Raw genomic sequence first — 23,092 nt, 5'->3', positions numbered from 1 at the left:
TCCATAAGCATATTAGAACAGGGAAAACAAGGTCTGTGCAGATTATGTTTCCAGAGAGAACAGTTTGATTCTTGGTGGTAGTATAAAGTGGGAAAAGAAATAAAACCATGGCTTTGAACAGTAAGTCATGTGACCAGAAGAGCTCTGAAATTGATCAATTTGTTACAATTTGCAAGATTTTTGAGTTATTATCCTTTATTTCCCTCATTCTCCAGAACCTTTTCAATATTTACTCCCAGGCAGGCCGAGGGGAGACATCCATCACTTTATAGACACTTTCGGTGTTTAGTGAACGCAGCAGATCAACTTTTTTTGAAGCTGCACAGGGCTTCCGTACACCACCAGTCATACACATGGGGCTGTAAGTGAGGGCGGGCTGAGTCAACCTGCCACTCCCCACTCAGGCCTTCACGGGAGCGCGCTTTGCCTCTGCGCGCTCCACGATTCACTGCCGAGAAGGCACGGAATTCCATGGAGGAAGTCACTGAGATTGGAAAATAAGCGACTAGTGCCAAGGTGCTGCGGAATCATACCCCGAGACAACAGAAAGTCCGAATAGCACCGTTCCATATTGGAGGTAGTAAGAATCGCCCCCCTTTGGGGTATGGACTAGAGACGCCGGGTCGCAACAGATGGAGGCGGCGAGAAGTTTGGTGTTTGTCGGGGCCGTGCTGCTCGGAGCGGCGGGCGCGCTGGACAGAGAAGGTGGGTAACTTCAACTGCTTTTCTCGCCTTTCCTGCCCACGTGTTTAGGAAAATAAGACCCCGCAGCCAAATGCGACGCTGGTGTAGATTATATAACTTATATTTCGGCAATAATTTGAGCTGCAGTTTGGCGCAAAGAGGTTGATATTTCTGGCTTGGACCACATTCCTCTGTGAGTCGGCAGCCTTCGTCGTCGCTGCTGCTGAGGACTCGTGGGATTTGTAGGGGTGAAAAAATCACACCTGTCACATAAACATCTCAACGGACCGTTCTTTGACTGAAAGCTGCAGGCTGCGGCTTAAAGAGTTGCGCACATAAATGTCTCTGCAGCTTTGGCAGAAACAGCCAGAGAAGCAGGTAAGAATGAAGAGAACTTGCAGTTGGGGGACTTTAGGTGACTTGTGCGAACGCTTGGATGATATTTCTGCGCGTAAACAACAACAAACCCCACGGAACAGACAGCACATTGTGCGCCAGGGATCACGACGATGTCAATTATTCACTTCTGACTCTGAAGAGGACATTGTCTCACAGAGGGCCACTTGTCACACTTGGAGCTCGGACTGCATGCCAATAAAAAAAAAGAGCTTACTAACTGCAGCAAGTGCATGTTTGCTAAAACACATGCAAAATAAAGGCGCTTATAAGTCTGTAATCAGTGTTAATATGGATTTTAGTTAAAGCTTAAACGTGTATTTGTTTTGTATTGTAACGTTAACAGGAACAATTAAAAGGTGAGAGAAAAGTGAATTCTATGCTTTTCTTTGCAGTCAATAAAACTGTCCATTTGCAGCAGAGAATGATATCAGGCATCAATAAAACCGGACAGATGTTTTTAAAAGCATCTAAAATGTCAGACTGTTATTGGACGGCCCATTCAGCCTCGCTGTACTCCAACCTTTTTATCGACCTGCGCAAACAGCTTTTAATCAATTTACCGCTTGTTAAAAAACAAAATACTGAATAAATAAAGTCCCCGTAGAGGACATGGGTCATCGCGAGACTGACGCACTGCTGGGATGCTCGCATGCCCTCTGCACGAGTTAAATGTTGGGCTGTTTTTGTCTTAACTGAGCTCCTTCCTCTCCTACCACACAAACACAGAGGTAGCAGTCACAGGTCAAGTGATTTGCAGCTACCTGCATTGTTGTTGGGAACAGGTTCGTGCACTTTGCTCACAGTGGTGATCACTGAAGCATCAGCCCGAGCCGAGCAGATCAATTCTATCACTGATCTCCGATTATTAAGCAGTTGCGTCATGTTTCATAATCATCTCAACAAGTTGTTCCTGCGCGTGTTTTTCGGTGTTCACTGACCTCCACAGAGTTCACGTTGTGCCACAAACTGTGATTAACTCCGGCTGAATCGCGCTCAGTGGTCAGCTAACCGAGGCTGCCGTGCCTCACCAGCCTGGGCTGCCTGATAGTGACCCCAGCCCGCAGAGGAGGGGGGGCGTCGGTGGGGCTCATCTCACCCTCAGAGAGGAAACTTCTCCACAGGTTGTTTCACATCAGTTTACCGGACACTCACACAGTCGGCAAATGCACCTTAGCTGTTGTTTCGTGCTTCTTCGGGAGAATCGCCTCACAATTTTACACTGTTTTTTTCCTTGTATTCTATCTTTAGGAGATAATAAATATAGCAATTATGCAGTTATTATACGGTATTCTACTCGACTTTCTCAACAAAACTGCCTTTTTAGTGTGTAATTACCTCAATTGTATCTATTTTTAACAGACCTATTTCTGTGTTGCCGCTATGTAAATGGCCAGATTTGTTCATCTTCACTTTTAAAGATGTCTGTGTCTATGATTTCTCATCATATATAATAATGTACCATAATAAGTATTGATTATTTATAAAACAGAACTGAAAAAAATCAAATCACAAAGATCCTATATTAATAACTGTATTAGGTTAATTAAAACATCAGCATATAGTTCAATAATTATTATTATTATTGTTGTTTTTGTTGTTGTTATTAACAACTGATTTGGTATCTTGATGCTGAGACTTTTAGTTTGACCCTGTGTAGGTCTGTAGGAAGTGTTTATGGTTATTATATTTACACTCCCTGATAGATTTACAGGTTAAAGCCAGCCTCTGTATTATTTCCTGTGTCAGCCATAAGTTTAACGTTCTCCAAGCTACCTGAGACCTGACATCACAGTTTCGCAATGAGCAATATACCGTCTCAGGGTTACTGGTGCACCAGGAACTTTAGAAGCACTCACATGGAGAACCATGACAATGGAAAATTGATTGTTTGACACATAAACAGAGTTTTGGCAACCAGCTCTATTATTTATGGGCTCAACTGCCCCGACCTTAAAGTTTGCTGTTTTATCATTCTTGGACTTTGGGATGTTTCATAGACAGATTTTCCTTCTCGAAACAAACTGTATTTTCTTGCAGACACTAAAAATCCTATAAATCTGAAGGAGGAATAGGAAAGTAGCTGCAGCGTTGTTTGTGTGATCAGAGTCTCTGTGTGACTCTCGTTTCTGGGACTGCCTCACGGTCTACCTGTTCTGCTTGTCTGTTGAGCAATACCTGTTTTTTTTCCTTCTCGGCTGTAAAACAACAGAAAGAAAAGAATGTGCTGTAGGAGGCTGGGAGTTTAACGTAGCCAGGCGAGGCACCAGGGTACAGCTGGGACCGACGTGCTCGGCTGATAAACTGGGGCAGAAAGAAGCGTTGAATCAGTTGTGTTGTGCTTGCGTGGAGCTGTGAAGGGATTCAAACCCTTGGGGGAAGAGTTGACGGCGAGGATGGCGGTAACGTCATATTCACGTAGCTCACCGTACATGTACGGCGAAACCCGCATGCTCTGTCACGGAGGTGTGGCTGCACGCTGACTTTCGGTTTGTCACAAGTGAATCTGAACAGTCAGCTCACAGCCAGCGTATTGCCTCTCTTAAAAGGTCGGATTAAAGTTAAATCAAGTTCTAATAATAAATGTGGAGCCTTTTGTCGATAATAGAGCAAACAGCACTATAAAAAACATCAAAAAATACCTTTTTTTAGTACCTTGTTGACTAAATCAAATGGAAATGGGCTTTTGAGATATGGCTACATTTAATATTTTAATAAAAATATCATTACATCCCAGGGGTGGCACAGTGGTTACCTCACAGCTAGAAGGTTCCTGGTCGGGTTTGTGTGTTCTGTGCACGTCCTCTGGCTTCCTCTCACAGTCCAAACACATGCATTCGGGGCATAGGTGAATTGGTGACTCTAAACTGACCTTCTGTGTGAATGTGAGTGTGAATATTTGTCTCTAGCCCTGCAGCGAGCTGGTGACCGTTCAGGGCGTCCCTCTTGCCTGAGGGTAGCTGGGACAGGCTCCAGCCCCCAAATGTTGGGAGGACATTGAATGCACAGGACAAGAAAGATCTCATTGCATTTTAAGCTTGATCCAAGGATTCTAACTTAGGTGGGATTTGGCAGAGATCTTCTTTTCTGAGTGGAATTGTTGTTACCACTGAGCTGCAGGAAGTGTTCAAAATAGGGCCCTACAGCCAACTCCAGGAATTAAATAATTAAACCTTCTTTTGGTTTAATTGTAGTGTTCTACACTTGAACCAAATTGTACGAGGAAACCTCTCTGCTCATCCCGATGTGCTGCTGGAGCTTAACATCCTTGTCAGGGTCCAGCTGTAGTTGTGCATCACCTGAGTGTGCTGCTGTTTTAGTCACTATAGTGACAAAAACACGACCTGCAATCTGTTTTTCCATCAGCAGGAGACTTTCGTAAATCATTTCAAATAATAAAGGTAGCCGCTATTCATTGCCACAATGCTGTGCAGGAGCAGGTCGGGTGTCCTCAGTGGCAGTTATTAATCACCTGTGGCACCTTTGAAACAGGTCCTGACCCGGAGGGACACAGGTTGCAGAACCTTGTGTGAACTAGACTCTCGTTCCTCCGTCTTCTCGTACATGTGTGTGTCACGTCTGAGACATGCAGAGGTTCAAATTCTAGTGAAATGACACATTTCAGACTCTGAAGACCGCTGCTCAACATTACTCAGACTGAGAATTGGTTGGGGACTAATCAGCAGCCAACACATGAGCGAGTGAAAGACGGCTTCAGGCAGTTGTTGGAGCTATTACAGTGTAACGGTAACTGCAAGGAAAGTTTGACAGGAACCCATCGGTGTCTAAACAGATTCACTATTCATTCATTAGAAGTGTTTTTAACTGTTACACCCACACCCTGAAATCGGGCATGCTTGTACACATGGAAAATACCCCCTAAACTATGTGAGAAACTTTGCGCTTGGGCAGAAAACAAAGGGGACATGCTACAGCACTTTTGGGGGGTTTGAAACATTCAGTCTTAAGAAAACAAACTAATGAATCAAACATTCAGTCTTAAGAAAACAAACTAATGAATCAAACCCCCCAAAAGTGCTGATGGGTTCCTGACAAACTTTCCTGTGATACGACAGGACTGTAAACAGAAAAACCCAAATGTCACATTTTGCCCAGCATTTATAGTGACAGTCAGTGAGCATATCGAGCTAAGTATGTGATGAAAGAGAGGGAGTATTTTAGGCCACAGAGATGGAGGGGTGGGCAAGTGTGCAAAGGCAGCTACTCAAAAGGACACACACACACACACACACCACACCCACACACACACCCACACTGTGTTATTTGTGTATGTGTAAAATTCTATTTGGTCAGATGTTCTGTTTTAATTAATGCTAGAATATAATAGGATGACTTCTTTCTTGGCTCAAAACGAAGCACTTTTTCCACACATGATGACATCATTAAGGGAGGTTGTGGTTTGAGCTGACACAAATGATGCAAGCTACAAAATCTGGGTGTGTATTTTTATCCTCCTTTCTGTGTATTACGTTCTCTGTTGTTGCCACGTCTCTCTGCCTGATCCCAGTGGAGCCTTTGGTCTTTTTGACCCGGCATTGTGGCGGTTACAAGCACTTGGTCATGGGCAGGAATGTGTCCGACACACGTCTGATAGCAGCGTGTCTTGAATGTACGGCTCCCGAAACCACTGCCTGGTTTCTGTGAAGTCACCCCCCTCCTCTGCTCTGCCAGCACTTCCTGCTTCTCTAATGACAAACTCTTAGTCCATTTATCCATCTAGCCCGTCTAACCTTCCCAAATGGGGGGACGGGGATAGCATGATGATGGACGGGGGAAGGCTCGTTCCAGAAAAGTGGGTCGACTATTGAAGGACTGTTGGGAATGAGCCAGAGGAAGTCATTTATAACCCCAGCAGAGGAGGGCCCGTCCACTGTGTGACTGCCCACTAGCGTGGGAGCTATGTGCGCGCAACAGCCACCATGGATTGTAGTCCAGTCTGACCCTGAATGGAGGGCTGTGTGTGACCTCCTGTGAGGAATCTGCACTGGGCAGAAATCCTTCATACATGGCAGACAGAGGCTGTGCAGTTGGTGTGAGTCTCAGAACCCATTCAAGGCCATTTGTAAAGACACAGTCATAATATGTGAATGTCTAAAATTACAGTTGTCATCCCTTGGAATTTCAATATGTAACACAATATCAGCTGCTATTAATAGAAACACTCGGCTTGGAATTGTGTTTGGAGCAAAAAACAAAACAGTTGGTTAGATGTATTTTTTATTTATGGTACTATTGTTTATTACAATAAATAATGTATTTTTTGTAGTTTATAGTGCACAATGAAGCTGAGATTGGCTGTTATCTGTGTTGCAGCATGCATGGGTACTGACATGAAGCTGTCGCTGCCCTCCAGCCTGGAAAATCACTATGAAATGCTGAGGCTGTTGTACACAGGCTGCCAGGTTGTTCATGGAAACCTAGAAATTACACACCTTCACGGAAACCCTGACCTCTCGTTCCTGCAGGTAAGATATGATTTACAGCATCTTTTGCAGTGTGGAAATACGCACCCCAGAGGATTTACTGAGAAGAAAAGCTTGACTGTCGATGTTCTAGAAGGTTTGACGTGTGGTTGGAGCAACCTCACCACTCACATGGAAACGCTGCTTAATCAAGCGGCAGCTTTCATTGCCATAATTCTTGAATCAGCACATCTCTCCAGCTGCAAGAGAGATTATTGTCACTATTGTGCAACTATTAAGTGTAAAATAATTCTTCTTCCCCCTTGAGTCTTCATATCGTTCCGCTTTAATCCCGATCAAGCCAACATTTGAGTAGTTTACACAGGGCTGCTGTTTTTAGCAGGAGGCTGTTACTCACTGAGCACATTCATTAATAAGATGGTGACAACCACATTCCCTTGCTTCCTTGCCTCCTCAGGGGATCGTGGAGGTGCAGGGTTATGTGCTTGTGGCCCGAGTGTCGTGAGTCTCGTGCCTTTGGACAATCTGCGGATCATCAGAGGCAGCCAGCTGTATAACTCCAGCTATGCCCTCGCTGCCCTGGATAACACCCTGGATGGACAAGGGCTCAGGACTCTTGCTCTCCGCAGCCTTACGGGTATTAATACACCATCACTCATGTATTTTTAAAATCTTTTGACGGGTGATTTTATTAACGTTTCATAACTATTCAGCTATGCTCTCCTTTCATTCATAACATTGTGTCACCCCCACAGAGATCCTGTTTGGTGGCGTGTATATTTGGGGGAACCCCCAGCTGTGCTTTCCTGATCCACAGAGCATCAACTGGAGGGACATTTTGGATGAACTGAACACTGACACCAGATACCGACTACAGCCTCGGGCCCTAAACTGTGAGTGCCACGACAACAAGCAAACCCCTTTAGCACGCTTTGCAATTCAACATATGTGATGCAATATATCAGGCATTTGAGCCTCCACACACCACTAGATGTTGGCCATCAGGGTCAGAACCTTTAGCTCTTCGGCTTTGAGCGTTAATGCCGACCATGCAGGCGCAGGACACACAAGTTATTCATGTTCCTCACTGACTTTAACTTTGGACGTTTGTAGAATTGATACATTTAAGGACCTGGTCTGCTCACCTTATTTGTTGTGGTGTTCTACAGGCCCCAACTGTTCCTCTCAGTGTTTGACAAGCTGTTGGGGAGAAACCGTACAGGACTGCCAGACCTGTGAGTTACCACTGTGCACAGAAAATGACTCTATTTGGTTAAAGAACAGCTGAAAGTCTTGACTGGCTTTTTCATCCAAAGTGACCCATAGTAACTGTGCATTGGGCTGCCAGCGATGTAAAGGTTCCCTTACCAACGACTGCTGCCACAAGCAGTGTTCTGCTGGATGCACCGGACCCAAAGATTCAGACTGTCTGGTACGTAATAAAAGTGCTGTCCTGCATTTTTTTGATGGGGGTTCACAACGGGGGTAATTTTTCTACCACTTTGCAGGCTTGTCGTCACTTCAATGACAGCGGTGTGTGTAAGGAGAACTGTCCCCCTCCTACGATCTACGACCCCACCATGTTTCAGTCCAAACCAAACCCTGACAGGAAGTTCAGCTTTGGAGCTACCTGTGTGAAGACGTGTCCTTGTGAGAAACATTTTTTAAAATTACAATATTCAAGGAAATATACCCCACAGTCGACACTTTCATCTAACAAATCTTACAAGCATTGATTATCTTTTTAGTTATTTATCATCAAGATCCAACAGCCACTGATCAAACTTGGCAACATTACAGTTTCTACTTTTATGACCCTTCAGGCAAATAAGAGCTTCCTGTCATCTCATTTCTATATTTCAACTTAAAGCATTTTTTGCGTATGGTTAAAAAACTTTAAAATATGACTCCATTCTTTAGAGAGGGCGCTTGTATGTTTGTCTGAAATGTTGTCTCCTTGCCTGTAGATAACTATCTGGCCATGGATGTCGCTTGTACCCTGAACTACCCCAAACCCAACCAGGAAGTTATCATCACCCAGCCCTGTGGGAATGACACCCAGAAATGTGAGAAGTGTGAAGGGGACTGTCCCAAAGGTAAGGCTTTTACTAGGTGGTGTGTGCTACCAAAGTTGTGCCGTAAATACAGATGTATAGAAAATATAATCACCTGAAAGTGGCCCTCATTTGGCAATTAAAACCATATTGTTGATGATGAATTAGTAAAAATGTAAACAATCAATATATTGTGGGTCAGGATTTGAACGAGCACAGAAAAGATCATTTCCCATCCACAGTGACTCCAGTGAACAGAAGCACGAAAGTTTCATTTTGTTACTTTTTAATGAAAGAAAATGAGACCGGATGGTGTAATTGGTTACAGTAAGTTAGTAATTAGTCAATCCTCAATTAACCTGGTGAAGTGATTATTTGTAACCTTTTAGCTGAGATGGCTTACATGGTAGCTTCCAAGTTCATTGTTCGTTGTAGCAGCAGCACAACAAGTGACGTGACATCAAAAGTCAACCAACCTGTTGGAGTATCCGGTTGTTAATGTTGACTTTAGACAACCGGAATGATGTTGTTGTTGGATGTTGAAGATTGAAATGATCTTGGACGGTCAAAGCATTACATTTTATTGCTTATAACTTTCCTTTTGCATGCATAGTTATATATATATATCTCACAATGTAAAAATTCCAACTTCCCTTTATTTTTTGAATTCTCACAAAAAAAACCCTAAAAATTTGCTATCATCTTTGTGTCACATTGCAGCTTGTTATGGTCCCGGTATGGACAACAGTGGTGTCATGGATAGCCATGGCAACACAATGGTAAATTCCTCTAACGTGGAGCAATTCAACAAATGTACGAAGATTTTTGGCAGTCTGGCTTTCTACCCCCAGAGCTTCACTAGGTATGAAACTATCAGTCCACAAGGAAACACCTAAACTTCAGTCATTTGAGTCAACAGAAAATTAATAATGCATTTTTAAAAAATCAATCTCTTATCTTTCCGCTCTTAGGGACCCTGTGACTAACGCATCAGGCCTGTCCCCACAGCAGCTAAGTGTCTTCAGGAACCTGGAGGAGATCACGGGTACTCGCTATATTGGTTATAACTTAGAAAATAAATGAGACTTCCCACTGTTAAATGAATGTATTTGCAATGGTTGCAAGTTCAAATTGTTTTCCCATGCAGGTTATTTGTATATTGAGGCCTGGCCACAGGAATGGATGAATTTAAGTGTGTTTGATAATCTGAAGGTGATCAGAGGCAGAATGCTCTACAAGTGAGTAACTCTAGAACTCTTTCAGTTATGATGTGATAGATTAGTTGTGTTTATGTTACTATGTTACTATGTTTTATATGTAGCTTTATGCTGCCCTCTTGGACTTAGTAGCTTTTCTTTGTTTGTGCATTTAAAATAAGAGACTCTGGTTCATTTGAGGAAGGTTGTTCAGTTTTGCACCATAAAAGCTAATTATTAGCCAGCGTGGCCGCTCTAACCAGCAGCACATGCCAGCGAGGTTCCGGTAAACATTTATGGGGCAATCTTGCGTAGCATATATGAACTAGTCTCATAGTCTCTTTTTTAAAAAGGCTGATGTGCTTGTTTTGGAATCATGGCTATTATCTAGGGAATTAGAGCCACATTGTTTGTAGTGGAACCTTCTTAGCTTCCTGTGTTTATTTAATCTTAATTTTGCATTGATTTGGTGCATGATTTAATTTATCAAAAGTTCAACACTGTTTTTGTAGAGATAACACTTGTTGCACATATTTATATTATATTTTTTTAAATTTCCTTTCAGGGGTGTGTTTTCACTTGCTATCCAGCACCTGCAGATCACGTCTTTGGGGTTGCGTTCACTACGCAGCATTAGTGGAGGTTTAGTCCTGTTGCATAATAATTCCCAGTTATGCTACACCAGCTCGCTACCGTGGGAGAATATCGTCCACCCTACCCAGGGACCCCACCGCATTGTCAGCAAAAATCAGGACCCCCAGATCTGTGGTAGGTGTTGCTGCAGTATCCAGGTGTGTTTATCAATAGCAGCTGCACTTTGATCAGACATTTGTCAGGTGGCAGCTGCCTTTATCTTAGATAAATAAACCAATCAAATGCAAGATTCATTTAGATTATTCATTCAAAAATTGGTGCAGAAAATATATTTCATAAGCTCTGTTTAACATTCAAAATGATAAATGGCTGAAGTAAATGGGATTTTGCCTGGGCTTTTGTTATTTTCAGTAATTAATTTACAAAAAAAGGCTTGCAACATGCTCTATTTTGCCTGTGTTTTTAGAGAAACAGGGGCGTGTTTGTCACCCGCTGTGCGAGGGTGGCTGCTGGGGCCCGGGGCCCAGCCAGTGTGCATCCTGCAGGACATTCCAACGTGGCTCTGAGTGTGTTGAGCAGTGTGACATCTATCAGGGGTAAGACAACTTCTATGTTTATGCAGTTACCGTATATCAATAAAAAGCTGTTGCTGATGTTTTAAACCAGCCGGTTTTGCATCCCTTTTTTTTCACATATAACACAAAAAGCAGCAGTACTCAGAGAGAATGAGCTTCTCAGTGGAAATGTTTTCTTTCTGGTTATTTGCTGCTGGGTCTCTATTCTGCTCCTGTCTGTGGTGACTGTTGAATACGATGCTGATACGCTTGTGTTGCAGGCCTGTGCGTGAATACGCAAATGAATCTGTGTGTGTCGCCTGTCACCCCGAGTGTCAGCCGCTCAACAGCTCTGCTTCCTGTCACGGCCCGGTAAGATGTCCTGTTTTACACGCTTAGGTATAATATAGCAAGGACTGACTTTTGAGGGAACAGTCAAAACCCCCAAAAAGTTGCTCAATTTTGTCTTTTGTTCTCTTATTTAATATTCTCGACATTTAGCTTGATAGATTTGGTGGTAGCTCAGGCTTTGGGGGAGAAACAGAGGGTTCTGGGTTCAAGCCCCGGTGCAGACCATGGAAGGCATTTTGGGTAGTAGGGGAAGGTGTCAGAGCACTGCCAAGAAACCTTTGAGCAAGGTTCCAAACTCACAAATGCTCATATAGGGCCATGCAATGAGCTGGTGACCCATCCAGGGTTGGACCCTGCCTTCACCCATGTGTGCACCCTCTCTGTGACCCCAAAAGGTTAAAAGCAGTTAAGGAGACACAAAAATTTAGACTGAATAAAAAGATTTTTTTATAACAATCTTATGATCGGACAGAAAAATGCATCATTCATTGGTGCTGGGTTGTGTGACGAAGAGCTGACATATGTAGAGAAAGAAGTGGTCCAATTATAGAACCGGGGGGAGCGCCATATTCAGTTCGCCTGGTTTCATTCAGTTGATGTCAACAGAGCCAAACCAACGACATGAACCCAAAAGTTGACTGCACAATGTAAATGTAAGTGTGAAAGCACTAAAATAATCAAGTTAATACCAATCTTAAAAGAATTGCGTCATGTAAACAAGTTGTAAGTTTTTAATGGAACGGGCTCATTTGGAAAGAAATTACATTCCTATCAGGACGGGTGGTTCTGTCATGGGGGGGTCCTGCTGTAGTCACCCACGCACAGAGACTACAGGAGGAGTGTGAACCGCTGTGCTGGGAGCTTAATTAAAGAGAAAACCATCAACTCACGTCATTAACATTTGCAGCACACGGTGCAGGTGCACACACATTTTAATCAGGTCGCTTTATTTTGCATCCACGAAAATAGTGAATTTGGAATTTCTGATCAGAGCGATTTTAATCAGACTGCAAACGTGCGCGTATCCAGTGAATGTGAGATAGGGGAGAATATTAACACTTTTGCTCACATGGCAAACTCAACACGTGCTACCAATTTGGACATGTGCAAAATAATAGTTATTATTATATTATAATAGTGTTTATGTTTACGCTCTGCTGAATGTTCTCAGGGAGCAGAACATTGCGCCGAGTGCAGAAACTTCCAGGATGGAGACGTCTGTGTGGCTCACTGCCCCAGTGGTGCGAAGGAAGACCACCAGACTGTGTGGAAGTACAGCAATGCTACGGGACACTGTCTGCCCTGCAACACCAACTGCACGCTGTCGTGAGTGGGCATCACATTCACGCGCACACGCAACCAGCCAGCATGACTTATGACCCAGAACGTCTCTTTTCAGCTGCACTGTGATGGACGAGAGAGGCTGCCCTGTTGACACAAGGACAGGGTGAGCGACCTTCTACTCGCCATTTGAGTTTGGCTGAGCAGGATTCCGGCTCTGTTGACCCTTTCCTCCTTTGTCTAGCCTGGGTACAACCATCGCGGCTGCAGTAGGTGGGGTGGTGCTCTTCTTCATCTTGCTGGGTCTACTTTTCTTTTACCTGAGGAGGCAGAAGAAGCTGAAGAGGAAGGAGACAATGAGAAGGATCCTGCAAGAACACGAGGTGGGTGCAGGCCAAGTTTTGCTGCGAGCTGATGCCGAGAATAACCTGTACGTGCCTCACTGTAGCATCGTGCTCTCCTTCAAACAGCTGGTGGAACCTCTGGCCCCCAGCGGGGCGTCACCCAATCAGGCTCAGATGCGCATCCTGAAAGAGACGGAGCTGAAGAAGCTGAAAGTGTTGGGTGCTGGGGCGTTCGGTACCGTTTACAAGGTGAGGGAGTCCGTTTTTTAATGGAAGAACCAACACGTTTAAACGGACACTTTCAGTAAAGGACTCTTCTCAATCATTTCAGGGGGTGTGGGCTCCTGACGGGGAAAACGTGAAAATACCAGTAGCCATTAAAGTGTTGCGGGAGAATACTTCCCCAAAAGCCAATAAAGAAATACTTGACGTGAGTACCAGACAGACACACGAACTAGCAATATTCTTTGTGTGTATTCTCATGTCAGTTATTTGACACATTAACTCGCATCAGTTGCCTTCAGATGAAAGTTCTTTTCAGTTTTCTACAACAGAAGCAGACTGTTCTAGAGGGATAGGGAGACTAAATGGACTGGTTTTACTGGGGAGAGGGGTTACAAATGTTAAACGGGCAGAGAGCGGAACTGGACCAAACTTTTTTATTTGTACCAGTCAAGATTGTTTAAAATCTTTGTGCTTCAGAAAACGTGTTTTCTTGATACATCTCTTTGTCGCCTCGTCGTCCCCAGGAGGCCTACGTCATGGCAGGAGTGGCCAGCCCTTACGTGTGCCGTCTGCTGGGGATCTGCCTGACCTCCACTGTGCAGCTGGTCACCCAGCTGATGTCGTACGGCTGCCTGCTTGAATACGTCAGGAAGAACAAGGATCGCATCGGTTCCCAGTTGCTCCTTAATTGGTGTGTCCAGATTGCTAAGGTCTGTCATCAAGACGCAGGTTTTGTTTCTATCGCCACAGCTTCTAAATATAATTGATAATCACCTTTGCTTTGACATTTGATTTAAAGCTAGCTTGAATATTTTGTGGACACAAATGTGTGTGTGTGTGTGTGTGTGTGTAGGGCATGAGTTATCTGGAGGAAGTCCGCTTGGTGCACAGAGATTTAGCTGCTCGCAATGTCCTGGTGAAGAATCCAAACCACGTGAAGATCACCGACTTCGGACTGGCCCGTCTGCTCGATATAGACGAGACTGAATATCATGCTGATGGAGGGAAGGTGAGACGGCGCCAGGCGTGTGGAAGCATCTACACGGACTATAGGCCCTAACTGCCTCCTTTTCTGTCTTTTCAAGGTGCCGATTAAGTGGATGGCCCTGGAATCAATTCTGCACAGGAGGTTCACTCATCAGAGTGACGTGTGGAGCTACGGTGAGTGTGAGGACTCCCGACACTGCAGAATAAAGATAATCCCCCATTCAAGCTCAAGAAGAAATCAAAAGAACTGCAAAACTATAAAAATAAATGTTACCAGCAATGGTTCTATCATCTTTAATTTCAGCAAGACTAAATAAGTCTGCTGTTTGTTCACAGGGGTGACCGTCTGGGAGTTGATGACCTTTGGTGCGAAACCGTATGACATGATCCCGGCTAGAGAGATCCCTGAAGTTTTAGAGGGAGGGGAACGACTTCCCCAGCCTCTGATCTGCACCATTGATGTCTACATGATCATGGTCAAATGTCAGTCCTCCTAGGAAGATTTATAGATTGATTAAACTGGGAGTTTTTAGGGAAATACGGCTCTTATGTATGTTTGTGGTCAGCAGTGGAGCAGCATTGACTGATTTTATGTCTGGTGGCAGGTTGGATGATTGATCCAGAGTACAGGCCCAGGTTTAAGGACTTGGTAAAAGAATTTACTGCGATGGCCAGAGATCCTCCTCGTTATGTTGTAATTCAGGTGTGTGCTTCCCTTCAATTGCTGTTGTGCACGACTCTGCTATGTGTAGTTTATCCTAATCATCGTGGTTCTGGTCCATGGACACATTTCCAGAACGAGGAGCAGATGAGCATGTCCAGCCCCGTGGACAACCAGTTCTTCCGGATGTTTCTGGCGGAGGAAGGCAACAACTTGAGGGAACTGCTGGACGCTGAGGAGTACCTGGTGCCACAGCCGAATCACTTCCCGAGGACGCACAACAATGGCATCCAATCCAATGGGCCATCCAGACATCAGTCCTACAGGGTCAGTGAGCGTTCAGGCCTACTTGCACTTCTTTAGAGCTGCGTGTGTGGCTGTAATGTCTCCAATAACTGTAATTACTGTAGTTGTTAGCCTACTGTAAATTTGCATTCTGTTGCAAATAGCACTGGCACTTTAGTTTTTCCTCTGCTCACCTCTTCTCCCTTTGCCTTACAGAGCAGAGATCAAGGTTTAGATGTTGAGCCCTCCGGTGCTGGTGGCCCTCGAAGTCTGTACTCTTCCCTGAGCACTCTTGGTCCAAGCCAGTACCCTACCTTACCGTTAGGCGCCAGCACCGCCAGTGGCATGTGGTCTCCCCCATACCCAACGCTAGCTAGAAGCCCATCTGCAGGAGACCAGTCTGACTCGGTCTTTTTGGAGTCACCAGAAGACCCCTCGCTGCCCCCGGGGAGCCCAGACCGCTACTGCAGGGACCCCACCTACTCCAACGACAGCCAAGGCGACTTGGAGACAGACGGGCCCAGTGGATTTCAGCCAACTCATCACTTGCACCACTCTCTGCCCAGACAGAGTCATGGATGTAATCAGAACCGCATTCTGCCAGGTGACAATGACTCCACCTTCATCATTCCAACAATTTCCAAATGTTTGATATCCTTTTCAAACTCACCGTCTTTTGTCGGCCTCCACAGAGTATGTGAACCAGGAGATTCAGGATCGCAGGCCGGGGATTCTGGAACGACCAACCACACTGCCTCGTAATGGCTCCAGGGTTGACCGCCGCATCGCTAATGGCCTGAGCTCAGGCCACAGTGTGGAAACACGGGATACTTGGTCCCCGCAGGTACACGGACCCCAACCTCTCCAGCCTTTGACAACCCATATTACCTGGACCATCTGGTCAAAGCTAAAACTGGGGATGGAGCTTCCGGGGTTAATGACCCAGAAGGACTGGAGACGGATGGAGTCATGCCCAGGCATATGAATGGATTTGTGACCCCCACAGCAGAGAACCCCGAGTATCTGGGATTAGCAGACACTCTAAGTGGGCATACCTGAGGACACGGCCCGAGACCGTCGGATGACCTCCGCAGGAGTCAGAGATTGGTTTGTACTGAGCTACGAGAGGAAGGGAAGATGGATGTGTGTGAAAGAAATGCATGGTAGTGGAAGAAGTATCGACACGTGGAAACTGATAATCTCACCATATCGAATGAAGTTCCCAAATCAGAACCTGATGAGGGTTAAAGTCAGCAAATCATTCAGCATCCGTTGAGTAACTAAATGATGATTGTGTATAGTTGTGCTACTGTTTACATCCTCTGTGTGACTGTTGAGTGCCAAAACAGAAGCCAGTACTTGGCTCTGATAATCAGAAAATTCCACAACAATGAATGATGGCGAGCTTTGTTCCGCTAATGGTAATCATCCCTGTGCTTCTCACATTCATGCTGTCCCACCATTCACCCCAGCTAGAAAGAAAGCGCACATATGAGCACCGTTGCACGTTGAGCTTCAATGTGAATCAACGGTGATGTTTAGTATTCCGGTCACTCTCGTCTCTGACCTGACGTGGGTCTTCAACACATTCAAAGCCATTTTGTTTTGGCCAGGGGAGGCCCTGCAGCCCATCTGGCCATTCGACATGTTCCCTGAAAGAAAAGACGCCTTTATAGAGAAGACAGGGGCATTAAGCCACGCTGTTGCGTGCGGTTTTGAGTGTCTGTAGCTGCAGCTCCTGGAGGAAATACGAGGTACTTGTGTCCTTTAAATGCTGCAGAGATCTCAAATTTATATATGTTGTAAAGAGCACTGGATATGATGTGATATGCAAATGTTCAGGGATGTAGGAATTTTGCAAAGCATTAGGTAAGATTATGTGTCTTTTATGCACTGCATATGTGGATACTGGTCATGCCCCCAGACTTATAACTAGTTTTTCCTTTTTCGAAATTCTACAAGGTATTGGTCAGTATATTCCTCATAAAGTGAAAGAATTGCTCGTGTATGCACACGGTTGTTGCCTTTTTATGCACACACAAAGCCTGCGAGAGCTCTGGGGGGACACCGGAGATGAATCTGAGTCTAATGCTCACGTCATGGCTCAAACTCCACTCATCGGGAGAACGCAGGCGAGCCAGTTAATAATCAACAGCATTTTTTTTTTCATATTGACTACTGCTGAGATGGGGGTGGTCAAAAACAAGTCAAAGGAGACATTGTCTGGCTCTCAGATCCTCGTTGGTAAGTCGGGGCACTCCCAGATCGCACGTCCCAACAACTGAGGTCAGTTGTTTGAAAAGAGAAATATTCCACGGCAGAGAGTGTGGTTTGAGTGTTTGGGTGTTGTATTCCTGAATGAGTGGACTGTGCTGTTGCCGATTGTCTCCACATCTCCCCATCCACACATCTTTCTCCTTCGGGTTAGTTTTATTCCAGTAAACACTTTAAGGATCACAGTTTAGAAGAATTTTTCTCACATAAATATTTCTGTTTTAAAAAGGCTTCAAGCTTTTGGTGTCACAAACCTTTTTTAAAAAATAAATAAATGCATCTTTTAGTTATTTACAGTATAAAAAACAGGAGGGCACTTTGGAACAGTTGTTAAAAACAGCCTGCTGTCTATCACTGGACCACAACAATGTTAGTGCAGCTCACAGTCGTTCCCATTTTCAGCAAGGACGCGTCACCCCACAGCAGCCTTAGAACCACCTTCATGTACTTGTGTTTACACTGTATTCTCATTTTTTGTATAATCTCACATGACTCTGAACTCTCCCAGTTGCGTGGCAGATCTACTGTATTTGATGTGATGCTGTTTTTTCTCGCTCGTTCGTTTGTCTCCAGATCATTCAGCTCCAAGATTGTTTGTTTTTTCTCAGAACAGCAAGGATCCTCGGAGCTGGCTCAAATCATGGTCTGGTGTTTTGTCCGGAAAAATCTCTCATCCTGACAAAATCTGCTCAATCCACACAGACTTTCTGCTTGGAACTCAGATCATTGGAAAGAGAAAACGGTGGTTTTGTCCTTTTTCAAGTGCAGCAGAAACAGTGAGAAAGGCTTGTGACAACGAGTCAAATGTGACCAAACTTAAGAATAAACCCTAGAGAAAAGAAGGAAGAGTTATCTAATGCTCACGATTTTGAAGAACTAAACCTCTGTCATTTAGTTTTTGAAGAAATTCTGTACTGCTTGTGTTCCGCTGGTTCTCAGATTACAACAAAACTTGAAACAAAAAAAAAAACTATTTTATTGGAGTTTTCAAACCACCCTTTCTCATTGGTCAGTAGATGTAAATATATACATATATGAATCACTTTGGTAGCTAATTTGGATTGATTCTTGTGACCAGTTTGCATGGAGGAGGGGGACGGCAAATGCATATGAAACATTTTATGAAGAATTTTTATATGAAAGAGATTGCCTACATCATGTGTGTCAATAAAAGCATTTTAAAAATACTGTCAATTGTATACAGAAGGTGTAATTCACAAAATTAACCGGTACATATTAAAAATATCGGCCAAGACAAATTAACTACAAATCCAAACACTTACTAAAACAGATGAAAAGAATCTTCAGGCTCTTTTGTTAAATGAATGTAACATTGTTTTAATTTTTGTTGCCTAGTTTTAAACCCAGAGAATAAATGATTGCTCAATATCCACCTTAGCTGTTGCTCCCATCTAATGGCCCTGAATGAAACTACAACTAACACTTTTATAGTTCATTTGCTGTAATTACTGTTTCATGAATGTGTCCTTGAAGTAAGTCAATCATAAAAACTTTGCTTCAGAACTTTTACAGTGAAACTCCAACATTTAAACTGTCTGTTGAGTAATGCTTTAACACTCATGGGTGATAATTATTTTTCCATTTCTTTCTTTTTTCTGATTAATTACGTTGCTCTTTAAAGTTAATTGAACTAGTCCATATTCTCTGTATTTTAAAGCAGAATTGGTGCACTTTACTTCCTGTCTGAAGTCTCATTTTGAAATTCTTAGGTGCAACATAACCACATATCAATACTGCTTTTTTTCATTAATACTTGTAAAATGGATGTTTTCTTTTGCACGTGACAATCTCTTTTTATTCTACAGTAGCAATTCCTTAATTCTATTCACTAAATCCAAGCATTTTTTACAAGATACATTTTCAATTACTCCATCTGTGGGTCTGATTTGTCTGCAGAGATGAATACGCAAATGAGTGAGTACAGCGGTCAGGGCAGATGACGAAGATCTACCGGCCTTCAGTATTTACATGGGTAAAAAACACTGGACAAGGTAAACAAAATGCAAATATCTAGTGGAAAGACTGGAGAGAGAGAGAGAGAGAGAGTCTTCCGTGCAGTGTTTATTTTGTTGTGTAAAAATAAAATTCAACGTCTGACCTTTTCAAAAAACATCAGTAGAGTTTATTTCCCCCAACACAACAAAGATATCAGGAGGTTTATGTCATTTAATGTGTACAATACCAAGAGTGCAATTTTACAGTTTAAGTTAAATATTTAAAGCCCAAACACTCAGTAGGAAGTATTATAATTGAAATGTCCATTTAAGTATTCTGTCAATTAGGGTGAGAAAAAGATTGACATACACCGGTATATACAAGCAGTTTAGCTTTAGATAAATAAATCCAGGAAAAGGACAAGCCTGTGATGTTCCATGGCATTTTGAGTGATTATTTATGACTTTTACTCTTACTTTCTCCAGAGTTTTAAGGAGCTTCTGCACCTGAAATGGCTACATTTTCCAGTGCTGATAAGATGGAGAAAAGGCATGAGAACAGAGCCCAAAGTGGATGTGATGTTAACTGGGATGGGCAATAACACATATAAAGGTCACATACTCGATCCCGTAAACACCAAATTTTACAAGATAACTGGAGGAAGGTAAGTAAATGCCGTGATCACCAGGCTGTTGATGAGCATCTGGATTGCTCTTTGCTTCTGCAGGTTCTTTCTGTGGGGGTCAGACATGAGAAGGGTATAAAAGATGAAGGAATCACATATCCCAACCACAACAATGGCAATTACAAATGAGACTATGGACCACAGTGTAAATAAAGTCTGTAAAAAAGAAAGAAAACAATGGCGAAAAGTGAGTGTCAAATCCAGACGATGACCACCATTAAAATCCTGGGGGTCATATTCTTCGTATTATGGTAGGTGACTGGATGAACCACAGCCAGGTAACAGTCCAGACAGCTGCAGGCCATCAGCAGGGGCCTCCCACACACATTCAAAGCATAAATGCTGTTCCACAATGCTTCTACTGGCCAAGACTCCCAGATCAGGTGATTCAAAACTCCAGGCGGGATGAAGGCCAAGAAGACTGCATCCATGATGGAGACGTTCAGCATGAAGAAACTGTTTGGCGTCAAGGGGGCTCCATTTCTCTGCCTCTTGAACAGCTCCCAGAGGGATAGCAACAGATGCAGGAAAGCCTATAATAAAGCAGAAGAAGGTGCAAATGGCCCAAGTGTATGTGCTCCCCGGGAATTTTGTCACATAAATGAAAATCAAATTCTTGCCACACAAAATGAGAGGTGGAAATGTTTTTAGTCAAGACCAAAGTCCCTCTGTAGCATTTTGGGAGGGAAAAGAGGAGTTATGTAGAGAAAAAACCTAAAAGGACATAAACAAATAACAGCAAAAACACCATGATTGAAACAGACATGTTTCTGAAGTTGAATCCTCCTGAGCTGATAAAGCATACTGTACCTTTATAAGCTGGTAATAGGGAAATTTATTTCTCTAGTGCATTGGGGATGAAATTGTTGAGTCTCCGTGGAAGCTGCTCTTTATATATCTCTGTCCATGAGTATCAATCATAACCTGACATCAAATAGAAAGAGATTTGCATGCGTCACAGGTATTTATGGAAATATTGGCTGATTGATGAACAGGCCAATGTGAGGAGCATACATCTGAAAACCCATCGTTTGCATCTTACCTTTGCTTCTAATTTAAGGCCAGTGCTGATCTGTTGAATTATAATAAAAGAAGTTGAAATAACACAAAGGGTTTTAACTTGAAATTGTGCTCTGCATGCAGCCATGCTGGACCAGGAAGGACTAAAAAACATAATCACTGCCAATTATTGTTTATTGCCCACAGTAGGCCATGTCACACTCTTACATTTTTCTTATTAATCTTTCATCACATCCTGAGACTGCAGGTTAGTTTTATAAGGAAATGTAAAAAAAACAAAAGAAAACATTATATTTAGATAAATATCAGATCTGATGACCTGTCAGGCAAAATAAATGAAGAAAATTTGATCCACATACAGATTCTAGGAATATATACTAATATAATTACTTTCACCAAGGTGATATCTGTTAACTGTTAACTCGAAAAGTTAATGACTTTAATTACATTTTAATTACATTTTCTGAAAATATTGATAATGGAACAAGAAACAGATGATTAAAGTTTGGCAATATTCTGGATTCCACAGATTTTTTTTACCCTTGATTTTCCAAGAGCAGGCATGTCCAAAGTCCGGCCCAGGGGCCAATCACGGCCCGCAACTTCAGTCTTACAATGAATTATTTATGGCCCGCTGGCACTAACAGAATAAATAAATCACTAAAATGTAATTCCTCCTTTCTTGTAGCTCTTGTAAAAGACAAGAGCAAAATTTACTTGTTTTAAACTTGAATGATAACAGACAACTTTACATTACATTTATCAAACTCATGGAAATTTAAGGTATTCCATACAGTTCAGTGTTCAATGTTATCTGACTCTCCAGATATGAATTAAAGGCAGAATTGTGTTTTTAGAGTTGTTCACGTCTGCCTGAGTGGCTTATATTTGGTTACACTGCCATTTTAAAAATAAAGAGAATTGTGACAATGAAAATTGTTTTATAATAGTGTACATTTGCATGTAACTTTTCTGGTTAAAAAAACATCAGAAGGATCTACTGGCCCCGGGCATCTTCACGTTATCAAATCTGGCCCTCTTTGCAAAAAGTTTGGACACCCCTGTCCAAGAGGCTTTGTTCATATTCCATAGCAGAAGCCGATTTGTAATACAAAAAAAGGGTATGTAACCTTGTAGTACTACAGTACTACTATGTATATATGTACATATGTATAGATGAATACCTATTTTTGAAGAGTTCTTTATCATTCCCTGCAGAGGTCTGTGTTCTTTGAATAGTTTTCTAGTTTACAAGTAACCAGCCAGATGTTGGTCATGGATGTTTCTGGTCTTTGAGCTCAAATAACCAAACCTTTATACTACAAGAGATGATTTCCCTAAATATGGAACATGTAATCAGGTTCAAAAGTCTAGTGGGGCACCGATGTCCATGGGCAGCACATCCTTTACTCTATGGAGGAACAGCTCACGTGAGGTTAAATGCAGGAATGAAAACACTGCCAAAACAAAGGGCTTACAAAAGCTATACATCGTAAAAAACAAACCAAAAGCAATGATAACTGTTGCCGTTGCATGTAATCATGTCAGTAGTATAAAATGGAACTCTTTCATTGTCCAACCTTCAGTCCACATTAATGTCCAAACATAACTGAATCCTGAACTTATCCAAATATCAGGTGTCAGCTTCTTCTGATGGTCTTCGGATGACAGGCAGCACCGGGTCAGAGAGGTGTTTTCTGGATCTCAGCCGGTCCTGAGACGTCTAGGTTCTCCGGCAGTGAGTGGCAGTGGGGAATCCTGCGCCGCTTTGGCTTGTGGATGGAGGAGTTCACTGATGGCTGCAGCGGAAGCGACTCTGCATGGCTCTCAGTTTGAGGAGAGAGACTCAGGAATATGGTGTCAACTGAGGCTGCTGTAGCAAGGGTACCGTTGGAGATGGACTCCTCAGACTTCTTGGTGACTTAACATCGGTGTGGGAAGAACTCTGAAGTAAGGAAATCACATTTTTCATTTTTCAGGACAGAAACCACCAGAGCAACATCTGGATCACTTAGTACTTTCCTGTACCTGTGTGGGAACCCGGCTGTCTATCTGTATGGTAGAAATGGGGGTACATGCCGTGCAACACTGGTGTCCCAGT

General features: G+C 43.2%; 1 protein-coding gene across 1 annotated transcript; it reads left to right on the top strand.

The window, feature by feature from the left end:
• Window positions 1-419: 419 nt before the first annotated feature.
• Window positions 420-18,518, top strand: LOC115246515 (receptor tyrosine-protein kinase erbB-2-like). The gene is given in 29 exon segments (XM_029831798.1): window positions 420-705; window positions 6,415-6,566; window positions 6,982-7,021; window positions 7,024-7,161; window positions 7,280-7,417; window positions 7,694-7,759; window positions 7,841-7,956; window positions 8,033-8,174; window positions 8,492-8,620; window positions 9,299-9,440; window positions 9,550-9,623; window positions 9,726-9,816; window positions 10,340-10,542; window positions 10,835-10,964; window positions 11,204-11,294; window positions 12,445-12,599; window positions 12,673-12,720; window positions 12,799-12,937; window positions 13,025-13,147; window positions 13,230-13,328; window positions 13,648-13,833; window positions 13,977-14,132; window positions 14,209-14,284; window positions 14,447-14,593; window positions 14,716-14,813; window positions 14,907-15,098; window positions 15,273-15,660; window positions 15,749-15,871; window positions 15,874-18,518. Coding segments are annotated over 29 exon segments (3,897 nt in total). The 5' UTR covers window positions 420-632; the 3' UTR covers window positions 16,116-18,518.
• The last annotated feature ends 4,574 nt before the right edge of the window (window positions 18,519-23,092 follow it).

This window comes from Takifugu rubripes, unplaced genomic scaffold, assembly GCF_901000725.2.
Source record: "Takifugu rubripes unplaced genomic scaffold, fTakRub1.2, whole genome shotgun sequence".
In the NCBI taxonomy this organism is placed as follows: Eukaryota; Metazoa; Chordata; class Actinopteri; order Tetraodontiformes; family Tetraodontidae; genus Takifugu; species Takifugu rubripes.
The sequence above is the reverse complement of the archived record's forward strand: the minus strand, read 5'-3'. Positions and strand labels throughout refer to the sequence as shown.